Here is a 27,223-nt window from a genome sequence, read left to right as displayed (position 1 = left end):
ACACGACTGGTTCTAATCAACTCAAAGCGTTCACTATGTAAAACTACTACACTCCGCTTTCAAACTAAACTATTGTTCGAAGGCAACAAGAGGAGGAAGTTTAACACCCTAAACAGAGTGTTCTACGGAAAGGAGACTGCTTGGTGGCAATTGTTACAATCACTTCAGAACTACGAATCTCATCCCAAAAACTGTTCCCCAATGGTTTTGCTGATTCTAACACTGCACACTGGCGTCTCTGCCTCTGTCCAATGATACCATTTTTCAACCTCTTCTTTACCACATTACCACGAACACCGGGTCTGCACAAAACTGGAACACAAAACATTGCATTGCAAGCTTGCGTGAGTTGTACCACGTACCGCGACATGTATGTACATTTCCCTCTAAGGCCATGCTTCACCTCCAGACATGGACGATGCGTTGGGGCAGTAATTTATGTAAATATATGTTAATAAACATAATAAATCCAATCACACAGTACAAAATCCTACGCCGGCAACACTTTATGGTGAACCAACACGAAGCTCAACTGGGATGTACAATATATTAAATGAAAAACAGTTGCAGCCTTCTACAGTTTGGAACGATGCAACAAAGCCGCTGATTGTGGTAGCGAGAGCACGTTGATCATTGCTATTGGGTCGCAGCACAATTCCGAATAAAAAAATGTATGCTACTAGACAGATGATGGAAACACTACAAGGAGCATATACACACACACAGGCGTTTCTGGGCACATACTTTTTGCTCAAGGCAGGAACAATCATTATTTTAAATAATACATTTTTGAAGCTAAACTTGTTTTAAATATAAATAGATGAAACTAAAAATATGTTCTTAATGGGAAGTGCGGAAGTGTATGGTTTGTATCCGTTCGGCAACGCACACAACACGCACCAGCACGCACATTCAATCCATTTCGTAACGTGGTGAAAGGACTAAAGTGTCTACTTAAACATTATAACGCAATTTCACTGTATGGTTTGTTCAGGACTTGAACTAATCGAAGCGTGGTTTGGTTTTTAGAAATTAGCATAAGTCTGCCTATCCAGCTGGCCCGGATAAATTCGGAATATCAAATTATATTGTGCACCGTTTAGTGCGTTGGTCGAAAGCCAACTTTAAAATTAACCTTCTAAATAGCCTAACAAACAGCATATGATGCTAAAGGAGAGGCTTTTTAGCTCACCAGTGCATATAACGCTGATTCTACACGTAGTTGACTATGCAGGAATGCTGGCATCCAGCATGTGCCATGTGTTTCTGATGGGAGGAGCTAATTATCATACACAATTTGAAACACCTCAGCGCACCAACATGACTCGTGCAGCTTCGCCTTGTGCGTTTGAGGGAAATACAGGGTTTTCGAGGATTATATAGACATGTTCAGCGAGTTTTAGATTCGTTCAGGCATATAATAGACTATTTCAGCGAGATATAGAATTGTTCGGAAGTAGGTGTAGACATGTTCAGCGATTCTATAGAGCTGTCATTTGTTTTGTTTACACACTGTGCCGCAGGGTTCAATTTTTCATTCTTAAATGTCCTAAAAGTAGCTAATAATCATTCTCCAAGCTGTTAAATACATAAATTAGTTGAAAAAAGCATATTTTTTTTCGAAAACCGTTTGTTTACCTTCTGATGAGAATGATCCAACTTGCAGTCCAAGGGGTACGAAAGTGACAGCTCTACAGAATCGCTGAACATGAATCGCAACAACACCTACTTCCGAACAATTCTATATCTCGCTGAAAGAGTCTATTATATGCCTGAACGAATCTCCAACTCGCTGAACATGTCTATATAATCCTCGAAAACCCTGTAATAAAGCTCATTTAATGCGGCACACTTGAACTAATAATCATCCTTTAACCTTCTCTTTCCCTTTTCATTACAGCGTCCGGTGTACGATACAAGATCTCGAGCGGTAACATAGGCAATGTGTTTGCCATACACGACACAACCGGTGCCCTGCACGTAGCCAAGGCGTTGGATTATGAGAAGATAAAAAAGGTAAGACCAAATAAATACCTTCTGTGGTTCATCTGATGCAAATGCGTGCGATTTGACACATTTCTTCGCCAACCCCCGGTGCACGTTCAATAAAGCAACTCCATGTTGTCCTTTCCTCTGACCATGCAACCCCAAACAGTATGAGCTACGGTTGATGGCATTGGATAATTTTAAGGAGAACTACACCACCGTTCTGATCAACGTACGCGATGTAAACGACAATCCACCGGTGTTTGAGAAATCGTCATACCGCACACAAATCACCGAGGAGGACGATCGAGGACTGCCGAAGCGTGTGCTGCGGGTAAGTGAAGGAAAATACACCCTCGTCGGGATATCCAGGGACCAGTATCGTTTATCCATTCGTACCGAATGAAGGATATGGTTTCGTGCTTATCTTTCTCAATATCATCCCGTATCGGATAACAAGAACGCCCAACACAAACTCTTGATTTGAGGGTAAATATGGGCTGTTCCTGCCTTTTCACCAGTTTACCAAAGCGTTCGAAATGGTTTAGCACCTTTGCTCAAATGCGGACAATACGGGTGTGCGTGTTTCTCCTGAACAAATTTCAAACTAGCCGTTCATTGGGATGACCGAATTGGGTCCATTTTACACCGAGCCTTTGTGGCGTTCATTTCCCTTCACACATCCGGTTTGCTTTGAGAAGTGTTCGTGTGTGTGTGTGTATTCCACACAATCCCATCGGAACATTTGCTTGTCCTTCTTGGAAATTTTTAACGAGGGTCACAGTATCCGATTAAGCTGAGCCTGCAAAATATAATCACTTGGAAACGTATGTTGCTTCGAACCATCCATGTCGAATAATTCCAATGATGGTGTATCCAATTGTTTGGCTAATGGGCACACTCACGCTTTTTCTGTGTGCTAAGGGACAGCCCCAAGTAGATTCCCCAATATCAGATCGAACGAGTTTGCAATTTACAGCTGCATAAGTGTCAATAGCTAGAGAAGGACAGTCAATGGGCACCATCCTCTGTTGAGACCGCCCTAGATGTTGCTATGCTCTGGAGTGTTTGCCTACAAAATGAGTTAAATTTTGCTTGAGAGAATACTCAAAATGATAAAGAGATATAAAATGCAATTTAAACCTGACCGAATCAAAGTGTTTTAAAGTGTGTTTGTGGGCTGTGCCTGCGGGGTGTAATTTTTGAAAGTCATTAGAACTAGATAGTGGTGTGGTGGAATTGCAATAACTTACCCGCTCCAATAGGCTGCCCCTCTGCATGGCATATCAGTGTGCTGACTTGAAGGTTCGTGGGCGAGAGCGGCTCTAATTATGAATTCAGTATGATTTTTCGACCCGTTATCAATGGTTTTCACATTCCAATCGACATCGATTCAGGCCCCAACACAGTGCAACACTTTACATATACCTCCAACTACCACTCTGTCTCTATCTCTCTCACTTGCCAATTAATAATTCAGCCAAAAGCGACCACCCATTATCCATTACGGACAGAACGAGAGATATGCTGCAAACGAACTGCCCCGAGCCACCATAAACTTTGACCCCAGACGCATTCCCTCCGATGCTTTTTTGTTATTGTTGTGATCGTTGGGATTGGCACCACCGCAAGCAGAAATATTCAACCGACAGGCGACGAAGAGGTCGGTTCATTGGAATAGCATGGTCAGCACGAAGCAAAATCTTACGTACTCCCGGAAACGTTTCGGCCAGATCGAACGGAAACAGAGAGATCCTGAAAAATAACAATAAATGTAAAGTATGCATACAAAAAATAAAAATTAAAATGAATGGCCCGAGTCCCTGAGGGATGAATCCTGAGAAAGATTCAGTGGCCGTGGCAAATGGAATTCGGTCAACGGCACAAGCATGGTATGCGAAGTGCCTAGAGCAATGTACAAGGAGGGACAGGGAAGACCATGGCTGGTACGAAGAGTGCCAGTTACCGCAATAAAAATATACAATACAAAAAGTATGACATTTTTTTATGAGAGTATGAGAAAGGGAAAGAGAGAAAAAGAAAGGAATATATAAAAGAAGAAAAAATAGCCACCAGCCGGCCACATTCCCAAATCACTGAGATATTATAATGCTTCCCGGGTAAAAATCATTGAATCGCTAAAATATGGCTTTTCAGTTGGAAATGCTAGCCCCACATAACGCACTGGGAGCAAAGGGACGCTTACCAAAACCAAATGAGAAAAAACTTTAAAAAACCACAAAACACACATACACATTTCAAATCCCTTTGCACATGCTGCTTTGCGCCGAACATGCTGTATTGTTCCCAATCTCGTTGTCTCCAGCTCCCACAATCATTGTAAGCAGCTTAACAATGCGATTGTGAAATAATTCCATCCAACATGTTAGCACGAAATCAATCTTAGATCAACAGCCGTAATGTTTATCAAAACAACGAGCTATCAAGGATAGCTCAAATAACTTACGAGGGAAAGCACCAGATGGCGATTTAAAATAGATAAGGACAACAAGATGTCCCCAAAGGCTAAACAGCTAGCTTATTAAAAATAGAGCTAATCATGGCAAAATTCTACAGCGCAACAGGGTCAAGTGAGGTCAAGCCTAATCAGCTGATCGAAAATAGGCGCCATCGAGAAAGTCAGTAGCAAAAGTCAAGCGACCGAAAACAAAGTATTTTTTAAACTGTTCAATGAATATTAAACACACACAAAGCCAAATCTAAGAAAGTTTGTACAAAGTTACTCAAAATATGCAGAGAGCTAAGTCCGTAGCAACACAACATACGGTGGTAGCACTTCGTTTTAACGGGTGGACGACGGCACACACATAACTAAAAGTAAAGCCTCTCGCATGCCTCACACTTCTAGCTCCAAGCAGAGTTTTGCTGGCAAAATCTAATACTTTCTCTGTATAGTTGTTTCGGGAGGATTCAAAGCGTTGTGACTTTGGTACACCGTGCGGCATAAAAGTTTTTAAATTAATAAATGTTAATTATCTTTAATTGCGGTAAAACACTTTGCGGTCGTTCACTTATGAAGTATGGATGTGGCTAATGAGTTGATGCGGATTTTGTTATGTCTGCCATCTAGAAGAACAAGTTTTGCCTTTTTCGAGTGACAAAAATGAGCCTGCAGGTAGCCACAGCGCCACCTTTATAGTGTCACCATAGATGAAATAGAAAAGAAATCTCCACATGCAAGACGAATACAATGAATAATCATCATGTTTTGAAGCTTCTGATTACCGTGTGAGATAATTTCTTTACAATCCAAACATAACACGGAAGTAAAAACAAATGCACAGGTTTAAATTATTCATCAGTTGAGTTGAAGCTACATATAATTGATGAACCCGTTTGTGAACAATCGGCCAAACCAACCAATAGCCAATTCACTGTATTTAAAACCACCCAGCAACTGTCGCAATGAGTGCGTTTACAGACACATCATTTTGCACATTAGTGCCATTCTACGCGATTGTAAAATGCATTCAACACGCGAATCGATTGGGAATGGGATCGCGAATAGAATTGCCAGTAATGCGCTTAGCTTTCATTACAAATGACGCTCATTTTCCATTACAATCAAATGCAATTTGCAAATCCGCCGGCTTGTAACCCCGTATGATTTGTGGGTATCTGGGTAATGCCCGAGTCAAACACCGAGTCAATCTATTCCTCCTCATCAATATTTGTGCGGTAATGCAATAGTCATCATCATCATCATTGGCGTTCCTATCTTTACGGTTGCCTACGGGATGTCGCAAAGGAGCGAGTGTTTGCAATAATTAATCAGTTGAATCGAAACTAATACGATTTTCGGCACTCAGGAATCGATTGACTATCTGTCCAATTGCTACACTCAATGCGCTTCCTCCAACCATTGTTGTTGGTCGGTTCCCAATTGCTTCCCTGGCAAACAAACAATTCCATGCAATTGGAGCTTTAATTTACTTGCATAGTGTAGTTTACTACATAGTGACTGGATCAAGTGCTTGCAAATGGAAGCACTCGAACGGTAAAAAACAACAAATGTTCAAAAACGACATACCCATTAAGCTGGTTTTCATGGTATTTTGCGCTGAAAGCGAGGCACCAAGCACCAAAATCATCAACTCGTTTCATTTGTTTCCGTAAGGTTTAGGGTCTGTTTTTGCTATTGTTGTTATTTCACACTTATCAATACTTCCCCAAAGCTGCAAGGCTGGACAAATGTTTTCCATTCTACGTAGAGTTTTGGTGACCAAGCTGTTCACTGATTGGCCAGGATAGTGTGAAGAATTTGGGGTACACATTCTTCGTTTAGGGCAGCCGAAGATGATAATTCATTGGATGGTATAAATCTCCCTATCTAGTCGAGGTCAGGATCACTATGGAGAAAGAGTGTGTGTATGGAAAAATCCTTTCCACCCTTCTAAACCGCAAATTCAGCACGCAAGAGATTTTCGTTTAGCCGGTGCCAATAAAACCTTTGGAAATTGGTATTGGCCCTCGTATGGTTTATCTCGTCGGGTCAGGTTTTTGTTCAAAAGGGGAATGCTGGACTGGGATTAATGTGTTTGAAATAGTTTTATTTAGCCGTTTTGTTCAATGTATACGTCATAAATAATGCTCGTTCCACAATTTCAGTAGCTGGCGTCCGGTGAAGAGCTCGGTGGAACGACTATTAACTAAACCACAACAATTATAGTAAGTTGTGTAAAGCTTACTCGGTAGCTTGATTCACGTTGGAATTCGAATTGAAAGTTCAGCACCTCTGCTTACCTCTACTTCATTCAACAAAACATGTGATGGCGGTTGTTTTATGGGTTTGGAGCATTTTTAAAATTCACTTAAAGTGTTCGAATCGGTTAAAGCAATCATAAACTATTTCATTTTCAGTTCAAAACTTTGAAAAAAATTTGCTGACGGCAAACTGTTTCCACTTATTGTGACTCGCATGAGTCCTGAGTCATTTGGCCTACCTAACTAGTATACAATTTTAATTCTCTTAAACATTGCTCTCTCTGCCATCACGATTCACGTGCACTGGCTTCCTCTCGGATCGATCTTTGGCAAACAAGCAATAATGTATTTTAGCTTTACGCTTCCTTCCAAGGCCCTTGGGACGAACCACGTGGACACGGTTGACCAAAAAATCTAACTGCACGGAAGGAATGTTATAAAGCTTGCCATCATGAATACCGAGACTCTCGGAAAAGAACTAACTAGCGCCACCGAAAGACTATTCCTTTCGTGCTGTATCAGCGTTCAAACTTTTCGGTTGACTGCTGTTTGCCGGCTATTGGAATAGGGACATTGTACTGCGTAAAGTTCACCTTCTTAAGACCACACCGTAATACTTTGGTAAGGAAAGTTTTACGTACACCTGTTGGGGATGTCCAGCCAGCTAGACAATGCGTCTCTCCCCAACCCGATACGGTCCGTTTGTGTTACCCGAGAAAGACATCTTGCATCCAGCGCGCTGTGGACAATGGTCACAAAACGACGGCCTGTTCGGTTGATCTTTTATCGCAAAGCGACAGACACCGTCACGTTCGCATTTGCACGCCATCGGGGTGTTGATATGAATTTGTAACAAAGGCCACGGAACGGTTACGAAGCATTTGAAGGGCGTCGAATAAAATTTTCAACATCGTTTTCCGTTCGTTGAAAACTGGAATGACAACTAAACCACTATCATTCGTTCCCTGCAAGTTCACTTCCCCGATGCAAGCTCAACCTCACCGTCACCTACCAAAAGGAAACATCCGGAAAAAAAACCCTTTCGAATCAACGTCCAGCCTGTTTTTCGAGAGCCTTGCCTCTGTTGCGTTTTGGCGAGGACGCGCTGACTCGGGTCGAAACAAACGGGTGACACAATTTCCGGCCTTTTCATTTACCGATATGGCTAATGAAGGAAGTCGCAGTAGAGAGCTGAAACCATCACACTTCCTGTTTTGGTTTGTTTCATTTGCCCAACAAACCAGGGACGGAAGTTCGATACAAAACCGAACTCCATGTCGCTTGAGGAACGAGGTTTTACTGACCATGGGGCCCTTCACGATTCTAGTTAGTTTTTTGTATGGACTTTGACAGTTGGAGGCTGAAATCATGTCAACACTCCATACAAAACCACACAAAAAAACTAGCCTGCAATTTTCAGCCTAGATTATTCTAGCCTCATAGCTAGAATTAGATTCGAGTAACTGATCGAAAAATGGCAAAACAAGTTGGTGTTTACATCCATCCCAAGGTGCATTACGGCCAAGCTACACGTACCGGACGACATCGGACAATGCCATAAAACGTAGGACTGCAGACAAGAGATTCGCGTCGGGCCGGGCCGTGTCGGATCACAGCGTGCCGATTTTATATGAGATTTGACAGAAATATCACTTTTTGACAGGACTTTTGTTCAAATAAGCTTTCTAGAGGCTTGAGGAATACTCAAAACACTCTTTAAATCTTCATTCAGCTTTCTATATGGATACACCTTGGGATAACCCCACCTGTATATTATACCCATTTAGATATCTGCTCGAAAACTGCTATACAATGCAAACAGCTGACAGGCTGAAATGTCAGCCTACAAACTTAAAACGGAAAGGGCCCCCATATCAGTAAAATTGGAATCACCAACCACCACCACAAACCGGGTACGAAACCTATTTCACCTGCCTGTGGTTTTGGTCGAAGCAAAAGTGCAATTTGATAAGATTCGTTATGCTTTTTTTCGTTAGTTTTCTGAGGCTTAGCTTCTATGCGAGATGAACGGGAAAGGGGCAAACGTTGTGAGCCATTGTCCACTACCAACTAATGTCCCCTGAGACTAAAGTCTCGGATCCCAGTATATCGGGATAGGGAGAAACTTTCCGAAAAATGGGAATATTCTACTATCCTGCTTTCGCATATTAACTGCAATGTGAGCAGATAGTTAACTCATACCTGTCCGATGGCGGTAATGGTTATTGTCACTCTAGTGAAGGTGAACCACGCGGACGCTATTGGCTTTTAATGGAAAATGACCAGATTCAATGACCGTTATCGAAGCACTTGGGATGGTTTGCTAATGGGACACGGAAAGTAGAATTATCATTAGGACAATAAATAGGAAGCTATAACATCGCGACAGGAAGAGCTGTTAATGATTTGATTCCAATGATTTTGATCGTAAGAAATTATCAATCTTTGATGGCAAGGTGATAGACGTCAATATTGAGATTGTTTCGTTTAGCAAGGGTACAAAATCAATCAAAACCAAAAGCTTGTCTACAATAGTATGATTTCGCTGAAATCAGGTACTGTTGCGCAGCAAAAATGTAATTTGATTCATATTAATAACATTGATCCATTGCTATTTCCATTATAGTCTGCTCCATTATTGTTTAATGTGCGTCATGCTGTGCTTACCCTTGCGCCACACTTTCGCAGAATTTCACGTTTCGTTTAGCTTGTACATACATGTACGGGAATGGCATTTGTGCATTGAATTATGTTCCGCTGTGGGACACTCTTGTCGCTGTCGTCTGATTATACAACCAGCTGCACCGAACAACATGCTAAATCATCTGAAAAAAAAAAAAACATATACAAAATCATCGCCTGCATGCGCACCACCGTTGCTCTCAAAATTTTGATTGACTCCACAAAGGCGAACCATTTATATATTATTCTTTTTATAAACATTTTTCCCTCGCTTTGCGTGCTGGAGGATAGCTCGAGAAAGGAAGGGCTGTTTATACATTTTGTTTTCTTCTGTTGCTACCCCAACTTCATGTGCAATTTATGTCTCGCAACTGCACTTGCCTCACCATGTGAAACACCACTTCACGACAAATGAAACATATTCACCGGCCCTGAGCTATACCACTTTGTTTGACCGTACCTATCGTCTGCAAATGACACAGTAAAACAAACAGCAAAACTGTTCCTATATTTTGCTGGTTTGATAGGGCTGAAGTTCCAGAAGACTACGCATCTATGAGAAATACAGCATACAAAGTTGCAACGCTTATAAGTGTATACAATTCCACATAAGGCTAGCCAGTGGGGCAGCAGCTAAAAGAAATCAAGCAGCAAAGCTTTCGGTTAGAGAATATTCCAATAGAGAAACAAACGGCAAACGCCAAACAAACAATATGCTTTGTCGGAGTGAAATGTTGTGCTGTACGGAAAATGAGCGATGTTTCCATCTACCAACAGGAACAACAATTGCATTCTGGTAACATAGTAATATATCTTGCCCAGTTGCACTGCAAACGCAAAATAAAAGACTGCCACGTGACAGTATGCCCGCTCGATCCAGCCTGTAGTGCAACGCTACAGGATTCTTCATTTGTTTGTATTTTCTTGAGCAGGCAGCATCTTTTTGTGAGTGATGCGTAGAATTTTTCTGCTTGGCTCTTTGTTTGGACATGTTGTGCTTTTGCTTTGTTTGTTTGTTTATTTACTTACAAGGCAGCAACCTGGTGCATGCACTGTAGCACTATGTTTGTGTAGAAAATGCTGTACAAAACTGAAGCCATGTTGCATATGCCGTACAATTTTCAAATGCAGTCATTTGAAGTCAGACGCTCTTATTGATACCGCACTACAAAATAACGCACGAAAAATTAAATAAGCACAAACGTTGTCCATCAACACGGACGATACTTTAGTAAATATCGCACTTTCATGCAGTTCATGCAAGCGCAAAAAAAATCTGACAAAAAGAATGTCTTACACAATTATTTACTTAGATAACAGTTAAAAATAGAAAACATGATTATGAAATGTCATTGATAGAAATTATATGGAAAAGCTAAATGATACATATATAACAAGTTTTATATTTATTTTAAAGATACATAAGCACAATTACAAATCAGTATATAAGGAACATACGATTAACATAATGTAATTATAAGATGGAAGTTGTTATATCGACTAACACAAAACCCCACATAGTTTACAAAGTTTTCAAGTTATGGCTCTTAAACTGAAGACTTTTCCTCCTCACAACAACTCAAATACCAGCTTCCTAACTACCCGACCTGAACATACTCCATTCTCGAGCACTCAATAGCTCAATTTTGTTGATAATTTTGCTTTGAACAAACTTGTACCCTTGCTATCTGCGCGTTCCACGAGCTTTTCGATTCCACCGATCATTAATCAACGGAATGGAGCATCCTCTCCATGCAATCAAACACCCGAAACAATGCCAACATTTCTCTTACCTCCCATTCCCACCTTCATAATCCCTTTCCCACGATTTCATCCACCTATGGCACGCAACAACCTGATAGAAAATGTTTGCAACAGTCAAGTGACGAAGACTGTTTAGCTTCACTTATGTTAACTCACTGCTACCCATCCCAACTGGAAAGTCGAGATCGTGCCCAAGCACCGAATGGTGTCGTAAAGGTGGTCGTACTCTATCTTACGAAACATACCATGCAATCGACGGTTATGCATCATACATTCCGTAAAACATACATGCACTCCCTTACACGACTTTTGGGTAGTTAAAGATAGATTCATAACATTCTCGTACAATATTTAGCCAGTGTACTGGTTCGGTACTGTCATCAAGCTAAAGCTATCCGGTTCGCTTTGTCCTAGGTCATGTGCTGCACGTAACACACTGCTATTGGTTTCATTATTTCACCCAAAAACCGTTGTGTCTTGTATTTGAGAGAAAGACGAAGTGTTTCTGTCATACCATATTGCTTAGGGCTGGTTAGAATTACCGCACATGGGACGTGCACGGATGCCGTGAAACATAAAAAAAAACAATTCCACTCTTTTACGACAAATTTACTCACGTCCCACACAGACACACAAACACACTTTCACCGTGGTTCTGCTAACTCCGAGAAAGAAATATATGGTTTCACCTTCAACGGAATTATAAACTTCCCAAACGTGTCGTTTTAAAGACTCAAGACACGATCAAACCGCCTATGGAACAATGGCAATAACCATTTTTGAAACACCAAAACAGAAAGGAGTAAAAAACAAATCCAAGAAAACAAATTGTTCCAAAAAATGAGAAAGAACACGACTACCGCCACCGACAAATCACGTCCGTACAGTTACGTAAAATGTTGCACCAAAGGCTAAGCCACACATGGCCTCCTCAATTGCGGATCGCAACACATGAACTGCAAACATGTCGAATCGATAGGAAAGCTGGAAGCATTGAAGAAGAGCAAGCATACAAAGGTCCTGAAGAACCGAAGAAGCGGCTAAACTATATAATAAAGCGTAACTTTTATTAGCCCTAATACGGTCCATTTCCAGTGGTTCTCCATTTGGTTTGATTGTCCCATACTAACAAGAAACGGCTTAGAAAAAGGTGTTAAAAAACTAGAGAAAGGCGTAACGAAACTAATCTGCTCATGACTCGCAAAAGCAGCGAAAGGCAGCTTCATCTTGCCTCGGTTGACATTTGACCGCAGTTGGCTGGAAGATGAATGAATGAAGGACTTTCTCAAACAAAGGTAGTTCCCAAGGTACACCTGCATAGGTTAGATTACCTCAGAATTGGAGGAAGTACTCATTTCCAGATATCAAATGTCGAGTTGTTTTAGCACGATGCTGGAGACTTTCTTAGGTTGCATATACGTACCCATGTTACATGCTGCCTAATACTGTAACTTTCACATTCACATTAAACAACCAGCATGGCGCTAGGTTTTTACAGAAATAGTGAAAAACCGTTACCAAACTTTTCATACATACTTGGTAACCATTACTCTAAAGGTGGCCTCACGAGATAGATCTCGTCTTTCTTTATCTCCTAGCCCGCTCGTAAGCATCTCTCCCCACGACGTGCACTGTGATCAAAGTAAAAGTTGTTCTGTTAGCAGAAACAGAGCACTTGTCTTGCCCAAAAGCTCATCAAACATGCGCACGTGGCCTAGTACCTTATAGAGGGAAATGTGTCCTGTTAGCAGAAACACAGCACTTGTCTTCCCCAAAATCGTAACGACGGTGCGTACGTGGCATAGTGTCCCACTGCAGATAGAGCCCGGTACTCATCGATAGGTAGTTTCAACTATTACAATCCGCCCAAAGACCATTGGACACTGAGAAGATAATTTGTATTTCTATTAGCTTCATAAAGGCTTAGAAAAGATACTCCCTGCAGCAAGGACGTACATGTGTGATGGTAGCAGCCTTTTGGCAGCACTTTCCTGGGGTGAAGTGAAATAAATGAACTCCGTACGATGGAAGACACTTATCAATTTTATTGGTTTCGAACGTTCAATTATGGCTCTGACCGTTTCCTTTCTGCTCTTGATCGATGGTAGTTGGTCGTAAAACGAGGCATGCTTCATTACACCAGCCTCACGCATTCACTGGGCCAACGCAAACGCTTCCGATGGACACAGGGATGAGCCGGCTTATCAGGGCTGTATGCCATTGCACCACTGCGACACTTGCGACGCACTCACCCGTTGAAAGAGCATTCCATTGAAAAACATGTATTTAATTTATGAGATAGTTTACTGAACGGTTACAAAGTTACTGGTGACCTTGTGGCGATGGTGAAAGAAACGGTGGTACTGATGAGGAGGTTGAATGAAATAAACATGCTTTTGGTAGTTCGCATCGCTCAAAGCCAATGGGGGTAGCTTTTTCAGATTAAAGCAAACCAAATTTAGTTTGTTTATGTTAGGAAGCATTCAGAAATTAGTCTCCACTTTCGTGTTTTCGAATCGTCGTCAGTGTTGGCTTGGTACAGAGTTGGTACTGAAACGAAAGTTTGATTATTGTTTTGACTTTTTATTAAAATTACACCTTTTATTTGAAAATTATTGTCTTAATTATTACTTCCACTTAAATGGAGGCAACAAGAGATAGTGGCTGCCTGAACCGATACTGAACGTCAAACAAAAATAAATTATTTTTTTTGCATACTAACCAATTCTTCGAATTCGATTCGAAAAATTCTTTCTCGCTTCCCTGCACAGAAGTAAAGGCACTTTCAGTCAAGCAAAAGCATAATATTTGTTACCGAGTACCGTGCCGTGTCTCTGGTGGCCACGCATGATTCCTTTACAACGTGACTTGGATTGCATGCAGCCTTTTTCGCTCGAGGAAAACGATCACGATGATAATGACGTCAACAGGTGCTCAATCAAAGCAACTATGGAACCAAATCCTCCAACCCGCTGTCTAGTTTATCCTGTTGTCCGTAACAACGTCCCCGTCGCTCCAGTTGTTTGATGTCGTTATAAGTCAGTAATCGAATGACACGTACTGCCATTGGTTGCTTCATTAAACGTCAAAGGGACCCCTTCGCTCGCATTCCTAACGAGGTGAAGGATAAATGTGCCGGTCTCTTAGTACAGTCGTCAACTCGTATGACTTAACAACATGCCCGTCATGGGTTAAATCCCCAAATGGACTGTGGTGCCATACATAGGACTGACTATACTGCAATGGGGGGAAATCAATTAGTCACTGAAAGCCAACCCCAGAAGTGGTACAGGCAGATCATGACCAACAACGGTTGTTGGACCAAAGAAGGATAAATTTTAACAATCTTATAACGTGGTAAAGATGTTGTTGTTGTTGTTGACAAGCGATTTCGCAAAACCAGATCGCTATTTTATGTTGCAGGCGCTTTGCAAATCTGGTCAGCCAGCTACATCCGGTCGCCGCGTCGAGTAACTCCTGTGAAATGCTTTCCATCTAATAATAGGCTATCACCGAAAATTAACGCTTCGCCAACTGGCTGCTGGGCCAACTGGGATTGTAAGTTTACTCCATCTGTCTTTCCGTAGGGGAAACGCCAGGCCAGTTCGCTTTTAATACTGGCTAAAATGAGCGTGAAATCCTAAAAGTAAACTTTTAATGAATATAAATACATACTAGTAACACATTGCTTCCGGTTGGCGTCGGTATGTTGCACTTACTCGCACGCCTTGTCCGAAAGCTCACTTAAGGTGTCCTTCACACTCGTGTCCTTGACACAATGTGTGCACCATTAAAAGGATCGAGTGAGCATGAACGTGATGAAGTCCACTCTAAGCTGCACCGACGGCGACAACGCAACGACACAGGGTAAAACGCTGAGAACTGTACAAACTTTTAGAATGGAAAATCTGGCCCACAGGCCAAAAAAAATACAAGTAGATTGGGGAAGGAAAGTGTCGCCACGTGGAAAACGAAACCAGGAGAAGACAAAAAGTTATGCAGCTATCGAGGAGAATGAAATTTCATTAACATTTACATAACCACCAGCGAACTGGTTGTGTCGTGCTGGCTGCTTTTCGGTTACTTTTTCTTGTTTCCTTTGCACTTGCCATGAGGACACAGGCGTACAGCTCTTTGCTGATGGAGACAAAAACTCTATTCTATTTACTCGACGCCAATTTTCTCCGCAATTGTATGCCACTTTAATGCTCGGCCTTCTCGTTGCTGCAACACAAACATACAGCTAAAACGGGATATAGCGGCACGACATTGAACCTTCTCTGTCTCATGAGAATGGGACGAACAGGAATCAAACAAGAAACAGGATGAACATATAATATAACGATTAGCACGCTTCTTCTCGTGTTCGGAGGGGGAAATTTATTTTGCCCTCGTTGCTACTGAACCGATTGTACAGTGCTTACGGTGCGCTAAAGCAGCGGGGAACTTTTTGGGAGTGGTCCAATGGAAAAGTTCTTTGCAGTGCCGATGCGCTAACGCGATGATGAAATTCACAACGCGCTGCTCAGACGATGTAATGGAACTTAGCTTTTAAGTGCTCGACGGGCCTCTTCTTACCGCGATGCATCCAACTGATTGGTCTATCTATCTTCCGTGCATCCATTTGTGCCTCCGTCAGTGTAATGATGTAATTGCATCAGTAAACATGAGGTTTGTTTTACTCTAACTTCGCAAGCACAGTGTCTCGGTGCATCGCAGGTAACGGGGTAAACCCTTAATCTAGGCCGGCTCAACGCTCCTGACGAGGCAGATCAAATTTGTTAACGGATGGTACGTGTCGTACGTGCCATTATATCAAGCATTCCTTGTGTCGAACACGTGGAGAATAATTACGATCGTTGCAAAAGGTAGAAGATCAATCCTACCTTAACGATGATATTATTTACCATTGACTTTTTGTTTCAATATATTATGAGAGACGAGTTAACGCTTAGGATCGATTTTAATACCCTGCGTATGAGCCAAGCCTATGAGAATTACTTAGCCTGTACCAATTGTACAGGCCGTTCCAAAACGATCAATCAACACAGCATTATCTTCCTTTATCTATGTCTCTCTTCGTCTTGTTTGTATTAAAGGCAATAAAACAAACAGAAATCAATAACAACCTCCAGCGACCAAGTCAGACTTAATGTAATTGCTACAACTCAATCAACCATTTTGAAACAACATTCATGGACTTATGAAGTCATAGCTGGCTCGAGCTACTATAAATCTTCCAGGTTCGAGCTGGACTCGAACGTCACGTTAGACTGCTGTGTTAGTGGAAACTATATTGAACGATTTCACCTCCAACCAAACGAATTACTCCTTAGTATATAACATCATCGAGCAGTGCAATTTGAAGTAATAAATGAAAATTAATTTTCCAACTGGCAGACGTCATGTTATCTGTCTGATCTCACCGATATGGACGAGCAAATCATTCGGTAAAATATGGTGATGCCAATCATTCGCTCACGAAGCATTCATATTTTTCGTTCACGTTTGCTACGGTACTGACTGAGCTTGGCAGGGCACACAGCAAAACTTTCGAGAAAGGCTATCGTACGCCTGGCGGCTTTACATTTTCTGAATTTCATTGAGTCAATCTTCCTTTGTTGAGCGATTTCGTTAGTTCGTAGAAACAAGTGTTCCTTTTTGTCTATTTTTCCAAATTCAGGTTTTGGTCAAGTTTTGGTGTTCTTTTCGGTTTTATTTTCCATCCACTGGCCACTTATTACCTCTCTTTTGATATATTTTTCCTCGCCTGGAACAGGTTACCGCCTCGGATGCTGACGTGGAGCGGCCGAACAACATCATCTACTTCCTGACCGGGCCCGGTATTGACATCGAAAATCCCTCCGATAGCAACTTTGACATCAACAAGGCCACGGGGGAAATATTAGTACTTAAGGTAGGTCAAAATTGTAGACTCAGAAGCCTATGTTGGAAGCACCACCACGTTGTATTGGCTAACATAACAAAATCAGTGCAGTTAACCTTGAAAGAAATAAAAAAAGTGAGAATAGAAAAAAAAGTGGCAACATTGAAATAAACGGGGAGAAGTCTTTTGGGTTCGCAACGTTCATAAGATTCGACCGAAGCGGGGCAAACGTTCACGGGACAACCCGTGAGAATGGGTCTTTTGGGTTCGCAACGTTCATAAGATTCGACCGAAGCGGGGCAAACGTTCACGGGACAACCCGTTTGCCATCTGAAACCTGAACAGAGGTAAGATGACTGTTTTGTTTTGGAATATTTTGAGCGTCGAACATTTTTGGAACAGTTTTCTACCACCGGTAATTTCCGGTATAAAAACATAAACGTCTGCAAGAGTTAATGTGCCTCTACTGTGCAATTAAACCTTGGATCTACGGAGAAACTTTTCGATGGTGAAACTGGATTCCGGTCTCCTCTACAGTTTTGAAAAACTTCCCGCTTGTGCCATGTGCCGGGTCTGGAAATGATTCGAGTGGGACCAAAGGTACAATCCATCGGACTCGATATACCGGGCACAAGTAAACAAACCTCAAATAAATACTGTATTTTATTAAATAAAGCAATTTTGTAAACTTTCTCTTGCCGCAACGAACAAAACCGACGCAACGGACCAGCAATGTCCCGAGTTTTGTTAGTCTTTATGAAGTCAAACAAAATTTCATTTCGAAATTATTTAATAGAATAATACATTCCAGTCTTTGAGATCCGTGATGATGGAAACTAATAACTTGTTTTTCCTCTTTTGCCTATTGTTCTCCTTCCCCAACATTTCCTCCAAATGTTCAGCCCCTTAACCGAGATCCACCACACGGACGAGCATCTTGGAAGTTTACCGTCTTTGCGCAGGACGAAGGAGGCGAGGGTTTGGTGGGCTTTACGGAGGTACAGATCAACCTGAAAGACGTCAACGACAATGCGCCCCAGTTCACGAACGGCATTGCGTATGGAAACGTGACCGAAAATGGCACCATCGGCATGCACGTGATGACAATAAAGGCCGAAGACTATGACGATATCAACGAAGGCACTAACGCGAAGATCATTTACTCGATCGAGAAGAACGCGATCCAAGAGGATACTGGTTTGCCGATCTTCGACATCAACCCGGACACGGGACTCATCACGACGGCGGTATGCTGTCTCGATCGGGAGAAGACACCCGACTACTCGCTGCAGATAGTGGCCACAGATGGCGGAGGTTTGAAGGGTACGGGGACAGCTTCCATCAAGGTGAAGGATCTGAATGATATGCCGCCTCGGTTCACCAAGGACGAGTGGTTTGTCGAGGTGGAGGAAACCGACGGTAGTGCGCTGCCCGAGGCACCGATACTGACCGTGACGGTGAATGACGATGATGAGATAAACAATTTCCAGTATAAAATCATTGAAAGCAGCGGTTACGGGGCGGATAAGTTTGCGATGGTAAAGAACGCAGACGGTACGGGAAGTTTGAAGGTGGTCCAGCCGCTAGACTACGAGGATCCGATGCAGATAAATGGCTTTCGATTTCGGATACAGGTGATCGATAACGATGAGATTGACGAGAGCGACAAATACCACGTTGACCATTCGTGGGTGATTGTGAAGTTGAAGGATATTAACGATAATACGCCTCGTTTCAAGAAGCCGCACATCGAGGCGGCTGTGTATGAGAACGCGGACGTGGGGAAAAACTTGGGCACCTTCAAGGCGGTCGACATCGACAAGGGCGGTAAGAGCAAAATAACCTACAGCATTAACCGTGCTACAGACCGGAAGCGCCAGTTTGCCATCGACCAGGAAGGTACGGTGACGATCCACCGTGAACTGGATCGGGAAGCGATGGCGAAACACTCACTTGAAATTTTGGCCACCGATGACGGTGTTCCACCGCACACGGCCACTGCCATCTTGACCGTGTTGGTGAAGGACATCAACGATAATGCGCCGGTATTCGCGGAAGATTATCGGCCCATTATGCTCGAAAACTCACCGCCGTCGAAGATTATCGAAATCTCCGCCGTTGACAGGGATGATCGACTGAAGGGCAACGGAGCACCGTTCCAGTTCCGCATGGACCCGGACGCAGACGATGTGATTCGGACGTCCTTCAAGGTGGAGCAGAGTAACAAGGGTGACGGTATGGCGATCATTTCATCGCTCGGCTCGTTCGATCGCGAATACCGCAAGCAGTACACCATTCCGATCGTTATCAAGGACTCCGGCACGCCACCGCAAACCGGCACCAGCACGCTGACGATCACGATCGGTGATCTGAACGATAACATCATGCAGCCCGGCTCCAAGGAGGTAATCGTGTACAACTACCAAGGTCAGGCGCCAGACACACCGATCGGGCGTGTGTTCGTTAACGATCTCGACGATTGGGACACCTCGAACAAGCTGTTCTATTGGGATGAGACCGAGAATCCACGTTTCAAGCTAGACGACAAATCCGGCATGGTGACGATGCGGCGCGGTGCTCGCGAGGGACGCTACAAGCTGCGCTTCAAGATCTACGACCGCAAGCACGCACAGGAATCGTACGCGAACATGTCGGTGGTGGTGAAGCACATCTCGTACGAGGCGATCGTCAACTCCGGCTCAATCCGGCTGATCGGCATTACGGATGAGGACTTTATACGCATCTGGAACTATCGCACCCAGAACATCTTCCGCAGCAAGTTGGAGCGGTTCCGGGACAAGCTGGCGGAGCTGCTGAACGTGGACGTAAAGAATGTGGACGTTTTCAGTGTGCAGATGAAGGATCGGTCGGTGCCGCTGATTGATGTGCGGTTCGCCGTGCATGGCGCGTACTTCTACAAGGCGGTGCAGCTGAACGGCGTGATACTGCTGCACAAGGAGGAAATCGAGCAGGAGGTGGGCATCAGCATCACGATGGTAAACGTGGATGAGTGCCTGCTGGAGAATGCGGACTGTGCTGGGTCGTGCACCAGCATCATCAAGGTCCAATCGAACCCCTGCCTAGTGAATGCGAACAAAACCGCCCTGGTTGGGGTTCAGATCAACTCCACGGCGGAGTGTGTATGCAGCTCGCGAGAGTACAAGCAGCAACAGACCTGCAAATCCCATCCCTGTCTGAACGGCGGTCGCTGCACCGATTCCAAGTCGGGTATCAAGTGCTCGTGTCCACCAGGCTACACGGGGCCCCGCTGTCAGCAAGTCGTACGTAGCTTCCGCGGCAGTGGCTGGGCCTGGTACCCACCGCTCGACATGTGCGACAAGTCGCATATTAGCGTCGAGATCATCACAACGAAGCCGGATGGTTTAATTTTCTACAACGGACCTATCAAACCACCGAAGGAGGACGAAACGTCCAAGCAGCTGTCCGACTTTATTGCACTCGAGCTGGAGCAGGGCTATCCTCGGTTTCTCATTGATTACGGCTCGGGTACGCTAGAGTTACGCATCGCTACCAAACATCCGCTCAACGATGGCGAATGGCACCGGATCGATCTGTTCTGGGACACTGAGCAGGTGAAGATGGTGGTCGATTTCTGCAAGACGGCAGAAATCACCGAAAGCGACGACGGCAACCTAGTCCAGTTTGTCGACCACACCTGCCAAGCGCTGGGCAAGGTGCCGCAGTTCAACGAATATCTGAATCTCAACACGCCGCTCCAGATTGGCGGTGTGTTTAGGAACAAGTTTGACTACACTTACAGCCGCTGGCAGTACATGCCGGTTGGGGTCGGTTTCGAAGGGTGCATACGCAATTTTAAGCACAATGGAATTCTGTACGACCTGTCACACCCGGGACTGTCTAAGGGTAGTGCGCCCGGTTGTTTGTACACGCAGGAGGTGTGTGATCTGAATCCACAGGTCGCCCGGTGTCTCGAGCATGGCAAGTGTGTCGGTAGCTATGTCGAGGCCAAGTGTGAATGCAATCCCGGTTGGACGGGCACGTACTGCAGCTTGCCGACCACGCCGACCACGTTCAAAAAGCACAGTTACGTGAAGTACGCGCTCAGCTTCGAGCCGGATAAGTTCGTGACGCAGATTCAACTGCGGTTCCGCACGCGTGAAACGTACGGCGAGCTGTTCCGCATCAGCGATCAGCATATGCGCGAGTACGGCATCATTGAGCTGAAGGGTGCCAAGGTGTACTTCCGGTACAGCTTAAACACGGGTCAGGTGGATGAGCAAGAGCTAGCGTTGACTGCGGTCGAGGTGGACGACGGACAGTGGCACGTGGTGAAGGTGCAAAGGTACGGCTCAGCGGCCATCCTGGAACTGGACGGGGGTGAAGGTGCTAACTTCAACCAAAGCTTCTCGTTCGACGGACATCAGTGGCTGTCAGTGGACAAGCAAGAGGGTGTGTATGCGGGCGGCAAGCCTGAGTTCACTGGCGTCAAGACGTACGATGTCAAATCGGACTATCAGAAGAGTTGCATCGACGATATCAGGTAAGTCTAGCGGGTATGGCGGCAAAGCGTTTCTGGGTGTTGTTTTATAATGTTCTCTTCCTGTTCCTGCCCTGCCAATAGATTGGACGGTAAAAGCTTGCCACTTCCGCCAGCCACCAACGGTACCCAGTGGGGTCAGGCCACGATGGCAAAGAACATCGACCGCTACTGTTCCTCCAACAATCCTTGCCAGAACGCGTACTGTCCGGATCCGTTCGAGTGTGTCGACCTATGGAACAAGTACGAGTGCGCGTAAGTAGCTCAATGTTCACTGTGAAAGATCGTGTGTCTTTTTGGTCACACAGCTAACAGCTAGTGTTTGAATTCCATCTCTTTCGTTACAGCTGTGGCGATGGTATGATTATCTCACCGGAAGGCAAGACCTGCATCGATCGAAATGAGTGTTTGGACTATCCGTGTTTTAATGGAGGCACTTGCATCAACCAGGAGCCGCGCCTAAAGTACAAGTGCATCTGTCCAGACTCGTACTGGGGCGCGAGTTGTGAGTTTTTGAAGGAACGACAAGCGCTTAAGTTCAGCACCAGTGCCTTGGCCGCCGTTATAGCCTGCCTATTACTGATCATTAGTAAGTGGAAGCGTGTCTTGATGTGCTTTAAACATTATTTTGTAGATCGGTTTTAAAGACAAGTTTTGTTTTTGTGTCTTCCTTGCTACACGCAACAGTTTTCCTGTTTGTTTATTTTTCCTGCTCCCGGCGTCGTTCAGCTAACTTCAAAAAGAAGCCAGTCACCAAGGACGACATCCGCGAGAACATCATCAACTACTGCGACGAAGGTGGTGGCGAGAACGACATGACCGCGTTTGACATGAAGACACTCAAGATCCCGATTGGTCCGCTGCCAGAGCTCGTTCAACATAAGGCACCGCCAGTACGTAAGTAGCGTGTTTCGTTTGCATGTGCCATTTAGGTAGTTATGCGCCAAGCACCTGCACGATTTACCCTCTCCAGCATCGCCTGCTATTTATTTGCTATTAATTGCTATTATTTGCTGAATCAGTGCTACGTGTTGTTTGTGTGCGTCAGTTCTTTGTTTGTAATCTAATGGGAAGCTCATTTATATCCGTGGGCCAACAATGCTTTCCTAACAATGTTTTATTATTTTCTGTCCATTCCATGAACACACCAAAATGTCCAGATATTGCCGTCGTGTCCGACCAGGTCGTCGGCAAGGTGGACGTGTTCCTGGACAACCGGAAGCGACGCGTTGACATCGACTCAGCCTCCGGGCCATTCGACGATCTGCGTAACTACGCCCACGAAGGTTGTGGGAGTACCTTGGGTTCGCTAAGTTCCTTACAGTCAGGTAAATCAAAAAAATCGCCCAAACCCATAATAATCTTCCAAACCTGCCACGAACAGCACACGACGACAAACACCTAAACTGTCCTCCCTGTTCCTACTGTTCCACCGCAGGTACGGACGATGAACCCCATGAGTTTAGCTTTTTAACCACATGTGGTCCTCGTTTCGATAAATTATTCAATATTTACGAACCAAGCAAACTGCAGATCGAAGATGAAGATGTTAGTTAAGAGTAGCTGTATCTGTCGCAGGGGCTGTAGGTATTTTGTTCCTGAGATCAACGTTTGTGCACGCTCGTTTAGTTTATCATGACATACCGTCAGACGAAGCTGAATGATGCGCACGGACTTGTAGATAAATAATTGCGTTCAAAACTTTCAACCCCCCAAGGAGATAAAAGAACAAATTTGTCGTATAAGACTTACGATTTAGGGGTTTTCTCGGCGGTGTATGAGCTAATCGGAAGATATTCTTTGTAAAATAGTCACTAAAATCCATAAACTCATATAAATCCCCGTTTACGATGTGGACACAGTCGTTCGAGCCGAAGCGGGACTTCAACACTGTTTTTCAGCAGTGCATCAGTTTGCAAGAAGTGAAGAAGTTGCAAAAATTTAAGTATATTGGAGCAGATGCAGTTTAAATCGATTCTATCAACATCCAATAGCTGGTACCGTGAAGCTACAAACAGCCAAACGGTGCAACACGCAGAGTTGCATTGCTCAGAAAACAAGAGCATCATATGCTCGCTTTGATTGCGTAAGGAAAAGCGCATCACTGTAAATATTTCGGTTACGATAGGTCGGTATACTGTAATTAATGAATATAAAATCAAATCTACAACCTACACGTTGCGTACAGACACGTAATAGTTTAGTGCGAAGGAAGACACTGTAAAAACATTGGACAGTTCTTGAAGAAAGGAAAAACGAGCAAAAAAAACCGATGTTCCAGGGCAGAAAATGACACAACAACGGGGTTATTAGCTAATGTGGTCAAAATATTCAACAAATTTTCATTTTTATGAAAATAACTAATGTACACGAGTACACTTATAATGTACACGTGTTCCTTCAAAAGCCTCACGCAGCGAGTGAAACAATATTGCCATGTTGGTAAATGCATCGCCAACGTTATAGATGGACGATGATCCTGTGAAAGGAAACCCATGCAGTAACTGGTAGAAGTAGCCCATCCTTAAAATCGTTAACGTTGTTTCCGGTGAGATAGTGAGAGACAAAAACTCTGCTCAATAGAATTCTGTATTGGTCTCAAGAAACCTTGACAAGGTAAAATTCCGTACTCCATGAAATAGGAAAACTCCAAATATTTCTAAATCACAAAACAAAATCCCAAGAAAATCAAAGCAGAAACAAAAAATCAAACGAACCAATAAGCGCACAACAACCTCACCTGCAAATGGACTGCAAGTGGACAAAATTTACGAACAAACCTCGAAATCAATCAAAAATTCTGACAAAAGAAACAAAAGCCGGGGACCGGTACAGATTACAAAGCAAACACGTGCTCACCAGCCTCTCAAACTACCAGACAACCTACTTGTTTGACCCGAATAAAAACTTTTATGCACGAATGAAAGCAAAGACATCTACAAATCCACCCGCACAAGCTTATAACAAGAAACCGTAGTTCGGTCAAACTTCGATAGGACATGGGTCGATTTTGGTTCTTTATATTTTTAGACCTTGCTTTAAGAATGAAAAAAGCCACATAATGCTTAATTCTAAAATGCCACATATCGGTCGATTTGAGGTCGATGGTTTGGTTTTCGAATGAAACGTCTCTTAAAATATTCTCCTCTGTTTATTGAGAAACCTTACAACTATGGATTCCATTGTGTTTTGCACAACAGCTTAATTACACCCATCTTTTCTCGGAAGGATCAATGGAACTAGCTCCATTCTAGTGTAAGATAAATGAAGCCACTCACTTGTGCAGGGTAATGAGTAATTTGTGTTTTCAATCAATTATGATGAGTATTTCTATCACTTTAAACGATGATCCGGTAAATCAACTGCACGATAAGGATGATACTGATGAACAAGGGGCGAGAGGAGGAGCAGGGTATTTTAAAAGTTGATCAAAAGAAAATTTGAGAATTGTTCGAACGTGCTGCACGACACAACTTCAATCGCTGCAATGAATGAACCTTAGTGAAGTGAAATTTGTAGCATTTTCCTTTCACTCAGCAACCCTAAGAGTCTCCAAGGCGAAAATGTATCCAGACTTTGCAGTGAAGTTTCGTTGAACAACTAGCACACTGAAAAGATGGTTGATAATGTTTGGTACGCCAATAAAAGGACTTCCTATCGATATCGATCTCTTTCATCTATGTTCTGTTTGAGCATTACATTTACATATTTTATAAGATTATTGGACACACAAGCTACCGCCGCAGTACGCTTCAAGGATCAGTCGTGTTTACTTTATTGATTTATAATCCATTTGAGGTGGTATGTTGGTTAGAAGGAGTGCTTTTCTTGCTTTTCGGGTGTGGCAACTTTGACTATCGAAAGATGAACGAATTGTTGATTCTCAAGTTGTTATGCATCATTCATCTAGCAATAGTTTCAAGTTTTTTGAACGGCGAACGAAGAGGAATAATGAAACGTGAACGACTCGTAGCGTTGATCAAAAAGGGAAACCAGCTCAAACAATTTGTACGATGCTTGATCGAAGCGCAAATACAGTTAATTTGTCTAATTGTGTATGTGTGTGTGTGTTTGTAAACGAGATGAAGGGAGTTCTAACATAACATACCAAAAATAAACAGTAAATTTATTTCCCCCCTCCCACCAAAAACGAACACAAAAATAAATCAAAAAGGCAACTACATACACATACATACTCATACATAGGGGAAAGCGGGGCAAAATGGGCATGTGGGGCAAAATGGGCACCCTCTATTTCAGCATTTTTTGACTACAAAGATACTTTCCAATGCTCAAAATGTATTCATTAGAGTGTTCTATGAACACCATGTAGTTTTCATAACCCTTACATAACAAATAACCAAGAAAAATGCAAAATATGGTTTAGCAGCATATTGATGTAATTTTAGCCACTTCTAAAATAAGCTTAAACTAGTGTCGCAGGGATGCGTTGAAGTTTTACATGATATATTTTTAAAGATATGATATTTCTTTACAATTTGTCTGAAGAAAGCAAGGCGATTGAATGCGTATTTTTTTTAAATATAACAAAAAATACAAATGTGCTTCACGTGGGGCAAAATGGGCAGTTACGCTTGGGGCAAAATGGCCAGATGCTTTTGACATACGGCGCTTGGTGAGGCTATGGTGTTGTATTTGTCGCCTCAAAATGATAACAGACACAGCTTCATAAGATTCGATTTTGTAGATTTAAACGTTTAAAAGCTGTTTTAATCTTGATAACATATTTTTGGAAGAATTTTAAGGGCTTTTCTGACCAGCAAATCAAAAGATAGAACGAAAAATACATTTCACGAAAAAGCATAGACCATTACCTAAGCGCAGTTGTTGTGGCCCAAATTGCCCCAGTGTTTTGACGTTTCACAGTTTGTTTACATATGCCCATTTTGCCCCAGGGCTATGCCCATTTTACCCCGCGTGTCAAAATAGCTTCTCGTAAAACATCAACTTTTATTATACATTATTTTCATGTTTTCAAGTTGTTTTTATTCTATGTGGCAATTTTAATCCATAGATAAATGGTTGAGGCATACATTAATGAAAGAAAAATTGTGTTTTGTGGAATATTCAAAGGAATATTCAGTAAACTGCTTAACATGCCCATTTTGCCCCGCTTTCCCCTACATACTCCAATGGTAATTGACAAACGATAAGAGGTGCATTTTCGATCGATCATTTTTGTGCTTGAATGATGGATAAACAAATGAACAAATGAGTAAATTTTAAAGCACGGTAGTACATACGAACGATTTGGTGGCGTGTGGATAAAACAGAGTCCAAAAGAAAGCAAATATTACAACAGGCCATACACGAACTATAGAAGAAACATAAAATGATACACAGAGAAAATAAAAGTTACAGAAGACAACCAAAACTTACCAAGTGAACAAGTCATTTAAAACATTGCGTGATTTTTTATTGGAAGGAAAAAGACGCACTCTCAACTAAGAATTGGTTTGTGAGTCATGTTTTGATTATAGGTTTTTTATATATATTGTGGTACAAGTGGTTCAGGGACAGACAAAAAGAATAAAAAAACAAAAAATCACAAAGACAAAAAAACAAAAACATGGGAGAAGAACGTAATTTGTATAAAATAATAGTTTAATAAAAAAAATTAATACAAACAAATCTGCCCA

General features: G+C 42.9%; 1 protein-coding gene across 1 annotated transcript; it reads left to right on the top strand.

Annotated features, from left to right (window-relative positions):
* Positions 1-1,929: 1,929 nt before the first annotated feature.
* Positions 1,930-23,100, top strand: LOC120958290 (neural-cadherin-like). Its single transcript, XM_040380976.2, has 8 exons — positions 1,930-2,016; positions 2,156-2,320; positions 16,937-17,074; positions 17,947-21,566; positions 21,648-21,818; positions 21,911-22,152; positions 22,251-22,460; positions 22,718-23,100. Exons 2-8 carry the CDS (start codon positions 2,171-2,173, stop codon positions 22,966-22,968), a joined length of 4,782 nt encoding a protein of 1,593 aa, XP_040236910.2. The 5' UTR covers positions 1,930-2,016; positions 2,156-2,170; the 3' UTR covers positions 22,969-23,100.
* The last annotated feature ends 4,123 nt before the right edge of the window (positions 23,101-27,223 follow it).

This window comes from Anopheles coluzzii, chromosome 3 (genome assembly GCF_943734685.1).
Source record: "Anopheles coluzzii chromosome 3, AcolN3, whole genome shotgun sequence".
Taxonomy (NCBI): domain Eukaryota; kingdom Metazoa; phylum Arthropoda; class Insecta; order Diptera; family Culicidae; genus Anopheles; species Anopheles coluzzii.
The sequence above is the reverse complement of the archived record's forward strand: the minus strand, read 5'-3'. Positions and strand labels throughout refer to the sequence as shown.